The sequence below is a fragment of the Dermacentor albipictus genome, chromosome 1 (genome assembly GCF_038994185.2).
Source record: "Dermacentor albipictus isolate Rhodes 1998 colony chromosome 1, USDA_Dalb.pri_finalv2, whole genome shotgun sequence".
NCBI lineage: Eukaryota > Metazoa > Arthropoda > Arachnida > Ixodida > Ixodidae > Dermacentor > Dermacentor albipictus.
This window is the reverse complement of record NC_091821.1, coordinates 28,747,615-28,762,107: the sequence shown is the minus strand read 5'-3', so window position 1 is coordinate 28,762,107 and position 14,493 is coordinate 28,747,615. Positions and strand designations below refer to the sequence as shown.

General features: G+C 45.1%; 1 protein-coding gene across 2 annotated transcripts in view; it reads left to right on the top strand.

Moving 5' to 3' along the window:
- The window catches only part of Dora (zinc finger SWIM domain-containing dorado), a 217,181-nt gene that overhangs the window by 67,234 nt on the left and 135,454 nt on the right, over positions 1 to 14,493 (top strand). For both annotated transcript variants that reach the window (XM_065437182.2, XM_065437183.1), the window contains exons 10-11: positions 6,865 to 7,069; positions 12,697 to 13,061. In XM_065437182.2, the coding sequence (XP_065293254.1) occupies positions 6,865 to 7,069; positions 12,697 to 13,061 (570 nt within the window). The remainder of the gene's footprint in view (positions 1 to 6,864; positions 7,070 to 12,696; positions 13,062 to 14,493) is intronic.

The following is a 14,493-nucleotide window of genomic DNA, read 5'->3' as shown; positions in this document are numbered from 1 at the left end:
ATATCCGAGATGCCTCTCTTCCGAAACTTTCGTTGCGATGTCTAACAACTTTATTGCAAAGAGCGAGTGACAAACATCCAAAGTAAAAAACAAACAGAAGGAGTCACAGTTTCGCCTGCAAAGCGAAGCATCGATTGCGATAGCATAATAAGCAAGATAAGAGCGGCAGCAGCGGTGAACGAATTGACCTTCGTGCTGTTGCTCACTTCAGCGCGAACTAAACGTCGAAAGCACAGCACATACGAAGCTACCGGCACAGCCACACTTTGTCCACATCGCAGATCACTTTGAAGATGAGGCCCGCACGGGCGCGCAGTTTGTTCTCGTTGCAGATTGCATTCAAGATATGGCGCCCGCACTAGTTCATACTTTTTCCACATCGCAGATCGCTTTTATGATACAACGCCCGCGCAGTCACTGGAGTAGAGACCCCCCCGCCCCCCCCTCTGTGTTTCCCTCACCTCCCCTCCTGTGTCCTGCGTGCGAAAGACGGCACGCTTCCGCCCTGCTTCCCTCCCTCCCTCGCGCGCAACATATTGAGCCGCGATCATCGGCTGACCCTCGCAAGTCAGTTGCCAGCCTGTGTCAATACGGCAAAAGTTCGTTCTATACTCCTGATTTTGACAAAAATTTACACTAATTTCGTCCACTGAGCCGATAGTCCTTTGTCGTGTGGTCTGTTAAAAGTGAACTTCGTTGCATTAATAAAATAGGTAGAACAAACTAAGGCTGAAATACGGTTCGTTGTATCTGAAAATCTGTTCTATGCGGATCCTTTGTAATGAGCGTAGACTGTATTTTTGATAGTGGCATTCGACTAATATTAAGTGCAACTTTATTTTTTTTCCCCACCATGGGTTGCTTTTATCCATGAGCGCTTTTACGGTGTATGTACAAAATATTACGAGCAGTCATTCCCGTTGTGTGGGGCTTTCACTCACACAGGAGCACGAAGTCAGTTTCAGACCAACCTTCAGTTGAAGCTTTACTAGCTGTCTAATCTTACATATTGAGCACTGCTTGTGCAAGTACCTTTATTCATTAGTGTACAATTATTCACAGCACTATATAGGAACTAAACAAAGCATGTGGCGGCTCCGTCGCAAGTTGAATGCACACTAGACCACCTTGCTTGCACAGAAAAGCTATTTCAATGCAAGAATCAAGTATGAAGAGGCTTTTGCGTGCTCCCCGACATGACTACTGTGGTTTCACAAGCTTGGAGAATGCAGTAAAAATAAATGCTGCCTGTACAATAGGAGCTTACCTGTTTTCACAATTGAAATTTTACGGCTTTTCCACATAGCATGGGCATCACTATGGCTAGTACTGATAAGAAAAAATTTCCATAACTTACAATAATTAGGAACTAAGAACCAGGTGCATATTTGTATATCTCAGATTTTTTTTTACTCTTGGTACTTATGCTAAAAATATCAAATTACTACTTTTATTTATGTTCTTTGCTGTGCTTCTTTGAAAATTCACATAATTCTCATAAATTTTCTGAGCATATATCACTGCTATACAGCCATTCGAAACACCAGTAATAAGGCTATAATTTTATATATCGCAGTATACATTGTAACTACCCTGTCTTGAAATAAAATGTTAACGCATAAAAGCACCGAAGATGAGCAGGTTTCCAGCGGTAACAAAAGAGTTAGGACTATGTGCTGTGAGTACAGTATTATCTTATCTCCTCTATATCCGCTTATCTCCTCCAGCATCTGGTTATGTGCTGTTCCTGCCTTTTATTGCCGTCGTTCTTATGGTGTGCCAAATACAATTATGTTTCAGTAGCTTCTTATTTATTAGCTCCTCAGTCAGCCGGAAGTTCAATTGGGAATGGCATTACATGTATCAAATAACTTAAGCCTTCCTATTCTTCTTTCTTTTTACCAAATTGACTCCACGTAACTTATTATTTCATTTTGTTTAGAAATGGGAAAATATTCGGTATTGAATTCAATTTTTGTAGGTCGTTCTTCTTAAACCTTCATATACATTTCGAGGAAATATTGCTATTTGAACACCCCTCCCATGCCAAACGCCAATTTCTACATAGTTTGGCTTGTTGCATTAGTATGTTTAAGCCTCAAATTTTCCAGTGTTTACTATTAGTGTTAGGTCTGTCCCAAAATTTTGAGCAGTACATTAAAACAAATTCATTTCGCAAACATTCAAATACATAGACCAATAAAGTCACCTTCAAAATAGACACTTAAACACAATACACTGGTTCCATCCACCTCTTCAGGTACATAGATGATCAATGAGGTCACCTTGAAAATAGACACTCAGACACAATACACTGGTTCCAACTCTTCTTCCATTGGTGAAAGCACCTTTGGAAGTCCTCTTCTGTTAAATGCTTCAGCAGCAATGTCATTTTCTTTTTTATCATCACATTCCCCAAAATGCCACCTCCAGTGCACCAGTTTGCACTTGGGGAACAAAAAACGGCCGCAGGAGGCTCAATCTGGTCAGCAGAGAAACGTAGACAGCTGCATTGACAGTTTGACCTTCATGTACAACTTCAAATAGCACACTTCCATGGCAATCAAAACACAGTCAACATTACTCTTATTTTTGCTTTTTGCTTCTGCACTTTTTTTTTGCCTTGGCTCGTATCTCGTTTTTCACTCCTTGTTCTACGACTTCAGCGCGATGTCATATGGGTAAATCCAAGTTACGTAGCCAGTGACGACCCTTTCCAAGAATTCGTCTGTGTCGTCATAAGTTTGACATCATACGAGCCCTGCTCGCACCATAACGACCTTCAGTCGTCGAGTATGAGGCTGTACTGCAGCACCTCAACAAACACTTTGACCCGAAGCCCAACGAATTGCTTAGTCGCATCCGTTTCCATCAAAGAATCCAGGCACCGACAGAATCGACAACTTCGAAACAAAACCTACATGTACGCTGCCAGCTTGCACGCCGAGTCGGCACAGCCATAGCCCTCAACATGGCCATCACTTCAGCGACACCAGCTACAGCAAGTGGGAGGTGCTCTATAGTGCCTCTAGACATCATGCTCCACGACCACTTCATATGCAGAATACAAGACAGCAACCTTCAGCAACGCCTGCTGGGTGAATCTGAAATCGTTTTTGATCGTGCCTACACCCTATTTCTTAAGCAGAATCAGTGGCACAACAGATGCAACTCCAATCTGAAAGGTGAGATGGCACAGTACATAGCACCTCAGCAACACAGGAATCGCAAACTAATGTCAAAACCGCTCAGCTGTACCTACACGTCATAAGGCGCAAAGGAGCTAGCCCCCTCGGATGAGACTGGTTCCAGACTCTGGACATCAGAATCATCGCTATCAATGCATTGACCCTATCAGAACTGATGGAATTTTGGCATGTGATGATATGTTTGACGGATAGTGAGACAGGCATGTTGGTAAGCCATTGAATGTTAACGTGCAACCTGAGGCTACGCCAAAATTTCTAAAACGTATAGTGCCGCTAGCTCTTCGCATGACCACACACAGGGAGCTCCACTGGCCTATTGAGGCACAGGAAATTCTAGAACCCGTGAAATCATCAGTGGCTGTACACAAAACGCCGACCAAACTCATGTTTGGCAGGAAAATGACAATGCCACTTAGCCTCATGATCCCATCAGCAACATGCCATGAGGAGGCACCCGCAAATCATCATCTCGTGCAGCTTGATCCAGGACAAAGAGTCTACATGTAAAGCGTCTGTGGAACTTCAGCTCGGTTCCCTACGATGATAAAGCAGCAGAGCAGAGTGCATTTGTTCCTGGCAAAAACGACTGACGGGCAACTTACAGGCGTCATCGTGATAATATCCGAAAGCACAGGTGCATGGGAGACCAAAATCATAGAGGAACAGTAGATTCAATGTGGAGATTCCCAAGCCCAAAAAGTGAGCAACATGCACACACAACGCAGCTGGGGCCGCATACTTAGAGAAGAGGGAGGCACAAGAGCCACCAAGAGATGCACTGAGCCCTCGGGCATAAGCAGCTGGAACAGCAGGTGACACCATAGCATCACAACCACACACAACTCGCAGTGGTCGTCAAATCAAGCCACCGGACTATTGCGGGCAACCAGTCTTCACCTAGAATGGGAGAGGTGAGATGTATATGCTGTTAAATAAAATGGAGAGGTAAAACAGTACCAAACAATACCTTCCGGCGACCGACGTCGTTAAGGGGGGAGGAGGGGATCAGAATTAACTTTTTTCTTTCTCGACAGAAAGGGCTGAAATTTGGCACACACACTACACATTGCAATGAGGAAACAAATCTAAAATTTCATTAAAATGTCTTAATTAGTTTTTGTTTTATAATAATTTATACGTTCCTTGCTTGTGGAAAGCCTGGCACAGTAACAAAACATGATAGGGAGCTGGGAATGCTTTGCATATTTGCCCAGATGTCTAATCTACATCAAGACAGTGTCGATTTTTTTTTTTTTTTTAGCGCGCTAATAATTTTTTGCTCAACATAACATGCACATGACTGTGCTTCACTGCATGGAGCCATGTAGTAATTGTGAAATAATTAAATAATGGAAAGGTAATGAAACATTTCAAGACTGTCTTTACCTACAGCACAGCTTGTGGATCACAGCAAAACAAACTGGACCAAAATCGATCCAGCCATTGTTGTGCTATGCTTTCCACGAGCGAGGTGATTGACAAAAAAAATGCAACTGAGAAAACTGGCTGCAAAGTTTTAAAAGCACTGCAAATTTATTAAAAGGCACCAGGACTGTAATATTTTTGAATCATTGCTGTCGGGCATCTTCTTACACCTTTGCCTCATTGTTTGGTGAGCTTTGGATGCCTTCTTCAGGCGTTCTTTATCCTTTTCTTGCGCCGTCTGGAGTAGTGCATGACCACCGTTTTCACTGCCAGACCGAGCCTGGTATCCCAGTGCACACCCGCAGAACACTGTTGGCATCTTGGGCACAGAGTTTTAGCGATCAAAGAGTTCATCACGGAAACAGGCATAATAATGAACTCACAGTCACAGGGGGCCGAAATTAGTGCTTGGCATTGCTGCTTCCGCTCAGTCGCGGACACTGCGCGAAAGGAGTTGCGAACGCTGCATGCCTGCGCTTCTGCAGTCACCGCTGACACAAAACGCGGCTCGAGGCGCGTCTGAATCGTGCGGCGATTCTTCTGGTGAGCCTCGAGTCACCATACAGTATGTAGCTCGTCGACGGTTGGGGCTCACTCACAGGCTGCGTGTCCCTGTCGCACGATGCATCGGAAACGCACACCGTCTCTGCTGGCGATGGAGACCTTCGACCCGCGTCACCTCCAACAATACGATCTCGGTTGCCGACTCACGCGGCCGTACGCACAGGTGCGAGAGCCTCCATTGGCACGTCTTCCGGTGGCTTGGTTATCAGTGTCGATGTCACAGGGCGATTGTCGGCTTCGCTGCTGGAATCGCACGGTACAAGATAACGCGGCACGTTATCCGCGTGTTCAGTCGGGTTCTCCGCTTCTCCCGCTGGCCGCCGTCTTCTTCTCACCATAGGAGGCTTGCACTTCCGTTTTCCGAAGGCATGCTTCATTTAAAAGTTCTTTTCGAACGAGCGACGATCCATCACTGACCTGGGAGCTTTCATAAATCCGAATTCTGCGAGTGTCAAACAAAGAAATACGCCGGCGTGGTTTTCAAAGCAGACAGCTGCGGTCCGCTGTGGTTGCCAGCTTGCCCGCTGCTGCAGCAGCAACCAATGGCGAGACGCCTTTCAGTACGGCAACCAATCGGAGGCCCGCTTTCATCGCAGGGCCCGTGTGACCGCCTCTAGCAAACTCGCGTGTCTTTTGTGTTTGTGTGTTTGTTACAAGATGGCGACGACTGAAGAATTCAGAAACGGAATGGCGAAACTTCAAGCTTTCGAACGATACCAAGATGGCAGCGTTCGGTGGCGGGAAAGACGAGTTAGGGCTCCGCGAACTGCGGTGATTTTGCGCGATTTAAAGCTGTTTTCTCACCCTACGCACTGATAAATTAATTTTTTTCGGGCACTTTTAGTGCGTTTTCAGTCAAACCATTTTGATACAATGTAGATTAGGCATTGCAGATACCGAAACTCGTTGTTGCCAAAAATCGATCTTTTTTGCGATTTTCGCGATCTGATCCCCGCGTCCCCCCCTTAAGCTGTTCAAGAAGACTCACTACCCAGTTGGTGCCTGCTCGTCACACAAGAGTGGGACCCTGCTGACCGCGACAGACAGCGTATGTATCGCATTACTCCAAAGCAGGGAGCATCTTTCCCCTGGCCGATCTGTGCCGTCGTGCGCTTTCTGGAGCCCGAACATTCTGTTGCATGATGTCAACCGGCAAACACCAGTTTTGTACTGCTATGAAATAAACAATTGTTTTTTTACAAAGACATGTTACTTTCCTTTGGCAGCGTTCTATGAATTTCTGCACTGTTTTACCCAACTTAGCAAGTCCTTTGATAATGAACCTTGGTTCCACCGATTCTTCCATCTCCATTTCGACATACTAAACATGGGTTGCGCAAAATGTGCATGCATAAAATTCTGCCTTGTCATAGAGCAGTATGACTAGTACTAGAGGTTAATTGTGCCTTTTCAAGTGGATGAAGTGGCACCTCTACACCCTCTCCCACTTTCTTGCTGACTCAGTGCATCACCTTGGGGAAGTCTATGTGTTTTGTATTTCTGCAGGAATAATGTAGCCCGATTGTATCACTCTTCTGTTTCTCATTTCACTAGATGCCTGAGTGGTGCCCCGATTATGTTATCACCAGAAACTACCTACCCGACAGCAATGGATGATAATTGTTTTTTCTTCCTCCTTTTCCTCCTCCTCGCTGTTATTGTGCAGGTGGTACTCGCCATACATGCACACACGCCTCCTGGAGCACAACCCACGAGGTGACCCAAATCCTGAGTGCCTGGGTGGCAGTGAGCACCTGTCTAGTTTGTGCCGCAGGGGCCGTGCTGTTGACGTGGGCTCTTCAGCAGCTGGTCCCTCGCACCACTGTGACCGCCGGCCCATACACGTTCTCTGTGCTACTGGCCACCACCAGGCATGGCTTCTTTCTTCAATATTCCAGTTAGATTGCCAGTTGACCCTTTCCTATCTATTGGTGAATTCTGCTGTACTTGCGGACAACTTTCTGTGGCAATAACGGGAAAACAGGAAAATTTGTTATGAAAACGTTCGCACACTCTCCAACACTGCTGTTTTAAGCATGCTGTGTTAAATATGTTCAGTTAAATCTCACTTTTTGTAAAATGTTTTCTGTGCATATCATGTTTTTCTCATGAGACGCTGACGTTGAAATGTATTTTTCTTTTATTGCCATGCTGCCTTAGTGAACCCGAGACGTGGGGCCAGTCAAGCTGTTTGTAATGCAGCTTTTTTTCCCTCGTTCCAACCACTTATGTGGAACTCCATGTATGTGGTAAATAAATGAACTTGAACTTGAAATGAACTTGAACTTGAGAGCTGCAGAGGCTAAGCGCACACAACTAAGAGCGCTCCTAAAAGTAGTCCCCCATTCTCATGTGCATTATTTTAAGATAAGGAAGAAAGAACAAAACATCTTATTTACAACAACAAAATTAGACAAAAATACACCACTGAGCTTTAGATCCAACCTATTTTTGTGCATTTCTCTTCCACGTGTGAGAAAATGTAAAACAGCCGCACATGGAAGCTATGCTGCTTCAGTAGCTGTTCCAAAAAATAGAAAGAGCCGAAGGTGCTGTCAAACTCTGCTGGTCGACTTAGCGCAGTAACACATGTGCAGAAGCTTCATCCCTCTAGCTTTTCCTTCGTTGCCACAGAAATTTCTCCATGAGTATAGTTGAATTTGAAGCATATTTGCTTTTTTTCACTAGTTATTTTAGATCGGCCTGCTTTGTGGTAGATAGAGCTGTGGCCCCGCACTTAAGACTTGGGTTGAAAGAAACTACGGTCAAGTCCCTCCACAACAATATTAATGGTGCTCAGTAAAATAGTTTCTTGACACTGAGTTTACCCGATATGAAACTTTGTAGCATGCTTTAGTTGCATAGATAAAGGGTTTTAATCCTAAAATGTCTCATTTTAGCTTGCTTGCGCTTACTGGAAAGCAGCAGTAGGGTGCAGCTTTTGTATTTAGTCGGGTAAACCATCGTAACATTGTCAGCGTGCACTCTAACGGATTGTACTGAATGGGGTCATTACACGAAGTGCCTCCAGAATGGGCATATACACTGTCGGGATTGATGATTTAGTCGTTGCTTATTTTTTAATGGATGATAATGTGGGAGTCGGCTGTGACAATCACTTAGGCAACCCAGTAAAGTAATAGCATGCCAACTATTTTCACAACATCTTTAAGTATGACGCAGGCTTGCACTGAAAATGTGGGACCCACAGGGACACTAACAGGAAAACAAGAGAACAACACAGACCCTACAGAAGGCCCAAGTTTGTCTCTTGTTTTCCCTGTTAGTGTACCTGTGTCATACTTGTACATTTTACAGAGAAAAAAAGTAACCAGTTACAATCACTTCTTTCACAAATGCAATTAAAAACATGTAAATTACTGTGCCATGAATGTAATTGAACAATTACTAAAAAGTAATTGATTGCTGTAACATTACTTTCCTCCCTACCTTTAATAACATTCAACAAATGCAGTTAATAGAACAAGCTTGGCCTGATTTTAGTGTTTACCTTTAGAGACAACTCTTCTTCAATCTGCCGGGGTTGCTTAGTAGCTTTGGGGAAGTAGGGGAAGTAAAAGCGAACCGGACATCACGGCGGGCCCACGACTACAGCCTGTCGAGTCACGCCGCCAAACTCTTCGGCCGAACCGAGTCTGAAGACGATCCAGAGAATCCCATTCGCGACTTTTGACGGCCCCATTTATGCAACGTTGCTCTCAACGAATGCTTCGCCGTAAACGCGAGCGCCGGGCGCGCTGGTTGAACGCCCTCTTGCTGCTGTCTTTGTTAGTCTTCGCTGCGCGTTCTGAACGGAAGAGGGACCCAAGAGCCCGAACGCCTTACAACGCCTCACTGTATGTTTCGCGACTCCTGCTCCCAGCATGAACGCACAGTACGAGCGCACCCCACATGAAACGTTCCGCTAAGGCGAGTAGTTTAGCGACTATTTCGCGAATTAAATTTGTTAGCCCGCACATTCGTGCAATTATTTCGTGGGGTGTTGATAGAGCTGCAGTCGACAATTCTGCGGCGCAACGCATCGGGTGCCTGAGCTCAGGCTACTGGATACCGGAGCATTCTTAGCAATTTGTGCCCAGTCAAGCCGGCGGAAAGAGGGGTGCATTCAGGCGTAAATGACACCCCCCCACTGGCCCCTTGCACCCGGGGCCCACAGTCCACCGGCACCCCCTGTTGCTACGCCACTGAGTGGTGTCCAGGCTTGCTGCATGAAAACTTCGTTGAAGTGAAAACGTCCCTGTCGCTGATTTTGTTGTTGCTGTAATTTTAAAACATTCATTGTTATGGGACACTAACAGGGAATAATGAAAACTTCATTGTGCCCAATATTTAATTGACCCAGGGGCCCTGTAATGTAAAATTATTCCAATGTGTTTTTATTAGAATCTCCTGACGTCAAATTTGCATAACCACAGACGCAAGCATTGGGCAGTGACCTGCAGCGTTGCCTCAGCAGCCCAATCAAACGCTCTCTTAGTTTATAGGATGTCACTTTTCTTTACTTTCAAAATGAGTAACATTGCCTACATTGAGTGGGTTCTCATTTGTAATTGGCTGCCAGTATAGGTGAGGAGCACGCTCAAGTCGAGAGGGTTTCGATGGGGCCGAGTCAGGACAGTGAAAGTAGATAATTGGATGAGGAGGGTGGTGCCGGCGTCTGCGATTGGTCTGTTTTCCCTTAGCTTGCGGTTGCTGGTCGAAAATCGCAGTGGCATGCAACGGAAGGTTAAGAATGCCGCTAAAAAGGATCCTCAGCAAAGAAAAGTTGGCTGAGCAAGGTCGTAAGCATGCCAAAAGTGCTAGAAAACGTTACACAGCCACGTAAAAGCTTCATTGTATGCAAATAAACCCATGCTCTCCGGCAGGTGCGAGTAGCCAGTGCCTGATCGATCAGCGGCAGCCATCTTTTATTTCTTTCTGGAAGGGGAGCCTGCAGCTGTTCGGAGAAAAATTAAGTTTTGTTCGGCATATTAATGCATCTTTAACACGTTCACGTCACTTTGACGCAGTGAGTTTTCGCGGTTTTGTGACATCTCGTGACAGGCAGGTGAAGTGGGTCCAGCCCGAAAACGTTTGACCAATAGCCGAGGGCTAATGGTGAAAAGGCGTCGAATGAGAAGTAACTATTTTTCTTTTGTTCGGTCAAATCATGCACAATCAGTGTGTATACGTCATATCAAATGGGGAGCTACTGCGGTTTTCGTGGCGTCGCGTGACAGACAGGTGAACTGGGGGTGGTTTAAAAATGTTTTTGCCCAGCCGCGAAGGGCTGATTGCGGAATAGGAATAGAAAAGTTTGGAATACCCTTACGTTATAGCGCTCCACTATTTGTCATGCAGTGATTTAACTGTACTATCTTTCCTGCCTCCTCAACAGACATCTTTACTGGTTTTAGCATATAAGCATTAGTATGCAGGGCTTCTTTTTCACGACCTATCTGCGTTTTCTACCACCATGACACTGACTGGCAGCAAGAATCACTTGCATAGCAGTTCATAGGAGCTGAGGAGTCATATTCTTAATTGATCCCTTTTGTGGATACCTTTACTTTTGAGTGTTTTGATGTCCAGCGCACTCCCTCACTGGGGCGATCGGCATACTGTCGAGCAGCTTACACAATGAACGAACACTGAAGGTGGTATAGTAAAACCTTGTTAAATCAGTTTTCACGGGCTCAAGAAAGATGTCCGAATTAAGTGAATGTCGAATTATCAAAGGTATTAAGAAAACAATGAACAAATGATTATCTATGTCAACACAAGTTTACTTAATAAATCGGCAAATAGTGTTTCTATATTGCACAAAAGCAGTGCGAAAGCTGCATGTCTGGACATCTTGTGACCGATTAGTGCTCAGAGCGGCGAAGGCCTCACGAGTTCTTTCACAGCACGGCCACAGTGTGCATTTTCATCCGAGACACGCATTTCCCTGCCATGTGGATATCCTGATTATTTTATTCCTAATCAGCTCGTCGCCAAACAACATCCACCCAACACAATGTAGCCGGCGCTCTTCATCCTGAACAGCTTGTACCGTGTTTGTCACATTGCGCATGCAGCCATTGCACCGAGTCAAAATGAAACTATTGGTTGCCGCAACTGCTGCGGACGAAACCATGGTCGCTATTAATGCTATCATGGACGGCAACCGTGCAGTTATGATGGCACGCAGTCAGCACACGCACCAGTTCAAAACAAAACTACTGTTTACCGCAACTGCTGCGGAGGGAACTGCAGTCACTATTGACGCCATCATGAATGGCAACCACTCAGTTATAAAGGCATTCAGCCAACACTTTGTTATGAGCGGCGATAAATGCAACAGTAAAGGCACAAATAGGCACGAAGCGTTCCAGCGTTTCTATTGTTCAGGTGCAATTTCTGCTTATCGCTATGGCGATGCGGACTCCACTGCTTCGTTTCAGTTGGGCACTGGTGCCATTTTTGCTCTTTCGCGTTTCACTTTTGTGGCACTCCACGCTTGTCGAGCTCCGAGAGTTGTCCAAATAACCAATGTGCGGCAAAATACTTCCAAATTAACGAGAGTTTGACTCCCTTAAATGATGCATACGCCTGCCGGGTACCAAAGGACAAGTGCAAATTATCCAATTTTCCTAATTATTTAACGGGGGTTGAATTTACAAGGTTTTATTTTGCGCAAAAGTTATTGATCCAGTATCAGATCCAAGTGACAGCAACGGTGCTATCAGAATGACCCCGAAAGGATTAGCCAGTCAGCTGATATCAATTTTCAGAATCTACTTTCTGTAAGGATCCCTTTTGATTGGAATGGCTGATGGCCATTCCAATCAAATTTCAATCAAATTCAATCAAATTTTCAGAATCTACTTTGTGTAAGGATCCCTTTTGATTGGAATGGCTGATAGCGCCGAGTGCAACGCCTGCAGTGTCGAAGAAACTATAGACCATCTACTGTGCTACTGCCCATCATTTGAAAATGAAAGACAAGATCTCTGCACAGCTCTCAACCAGTTAGATAGAAAACCGTTCACCTTGAACAAGATCTTGGGACCATGGCCTCGTATATCGCAGCTACAAAAGGCCACAAAAGCGCTGCTGCGATATTTGAAAGATACAGGATTGAGTCAGCGTCTGTAATCCGGACTGAGTGACTGAACAATATCCCCGGTGGACTTTCTCTTCTTCCTTTAATCTTTCCGTCCCCGTTTCCCTTTCCCCAGTGTAGGGTAGCCAACCGGGCTCAGTCCTGGTTAACCTCCCTACCTTTCATTTATCATTTGCTCTCTCTCTCTCTCTCTCTCTCTCTCTCTCTCTCTCTCTCTCTCTCTCTCTCTCTCTCTCTACTTTGTGTAACAGTTGTTGCCTTGAAGAAATTGAACAATAATGGCAGGAATTTTAACTTGATGGTGCGTCCTGTGCAGGATGTTTTGCTTGCCAATACTTGTATGCAGTTGATGTGGAGAGCTTCATGTTAGAATTTTTGTCCCTTCGGCAGCTGACCCCACTGATGTCACTTGGCCATGATTTGTCTCTCTTGGCTGGCAATGCTGCTGGTGTGGCTGCTGGTGGTGGCAGCAACAGGAGCTCTCTCAGCTCGGAAGGTTTCTGCGAAAACGAAGATGCAGCTGGTGACTTTATGCTTTCTTCTGTGGCACCGGGTGTGATGCTCTCTGGTGCTCGAGACCCATCAGCTGCAGCCTGCAGCAGCAGTGCAGGCATGCCCAAGGATAACACACCACTGACTTCAGGAGTAAGCGATCCAGAGGGTGTGGCTGCTTTGGGAGAAAAGTCTTCTTCACCGGAGGATGCTGACTCTGATTGGTCGGGCACTAGGGAAGGCATCCACCAAGGCCCAGATGGGTTAGTGTGTGTAGTTTGCTGTGCTGTGTACGTGCTAGTGATATGTTGGTTGAAATATTATGTAGGGTAAGTAAATGCATGGTTATAAGGTTGGGCCAGTTGTCAATAATTAAATACAGTCTGAAAAAGAAAAATTGAGGGGCAGCCCATTAGAACATTTGTCATATACTTGGGTTTTACAAAATTGTATATTGCAACAGAGTTACAGTGCAAACTTTGCTAGCCACTGCGACTTACATTTTTATGATTTTATGAAGAGAAAGTTGCCACATTCATGTTCTGATACCATCTTTTTAAGGTATGCAAATACTCTAATATCACCAAATCAAATTGAATAGGGAATGTTAGAATAATTCGACTCAGGAATGGAATATCTACTATTCGATTTTTCAATGATTCTATATATTCGGAACAAAATTCTAATATTCTAAATTCTATTACAGTTAAACCATAGTTGGCCGGAGCTTGGGAAAAGTACGTACTAAATGGTAGTACTGCTTAACCGAAATAACATAAGTTCACCCACATACCTGTCAAAAACTGAACTTGGAGAGAGTGCAATGAAAGGGCAACAACATGCAGTATTTATTCACTTCACGCGACAAAAGTCTGTTATTTTTGTTTGATGCCACCGCAACCTAGCAGCGACGACAACGACCTCAAACTTACTCAAGCTGCGAGCCAGCTTTTCAGCCAGCCCTTTTCTTGGCAAGCACTCGCATGGCAGATTCCTCGTTGGTGTTGCATATTCTATTAACGATTGCATTCATGAGGCTAACGTAACACACAGCTTCTGCCACTGTCTGGCCTGAATCGCCCGCGCTGTCGCTTTCCGTATCATCATCAACACTGTCGTTAGACGACATTGTCAGTTCCTGACTGAAAGCGTACCATTATCATTGAAAAGGAAGGTATACAATCAGTGCATTCTACCAGTGCTCACATATGGGGCAGGAACTTGGAGACTGATAAAGAAGCTTGAGAACAAGTTAAGGACCGTGCAAAGAGCGATGGAACGAGGAATGCTAGGCATAACGTTAAGAGACAGAAAGAGAGCGGTTTGGATCAGAGAGCAAATGGGTATAGCCGATATTCTAATTGACATTAAGAGAAAAAATGGAGCTGGACAGGTCATGTAATGCGCAGGTTAGATAACCGATGGACGAATATGGTTACAGAATGGGTGCCAAGAGAAGTGAAGCGCAGTCGAGGACAGCAAAAGACTAGGTGGGGCGATGAAATTAGGAAATTCGTGGGCGCTAGTTCGAATCGGTTGGCGCAGGACAGGGGTAATTGGAGATCGCAGGGAGAGGCCTTCCTCCTGCAGCGGACATACAATGGGCTGACGATGATGATGACTGTTTAAGCAGGTACAGTTTAACAAGCTTTTACTGTATTCTAATATTCCGCACAGTACCAGATGTGGCATGAG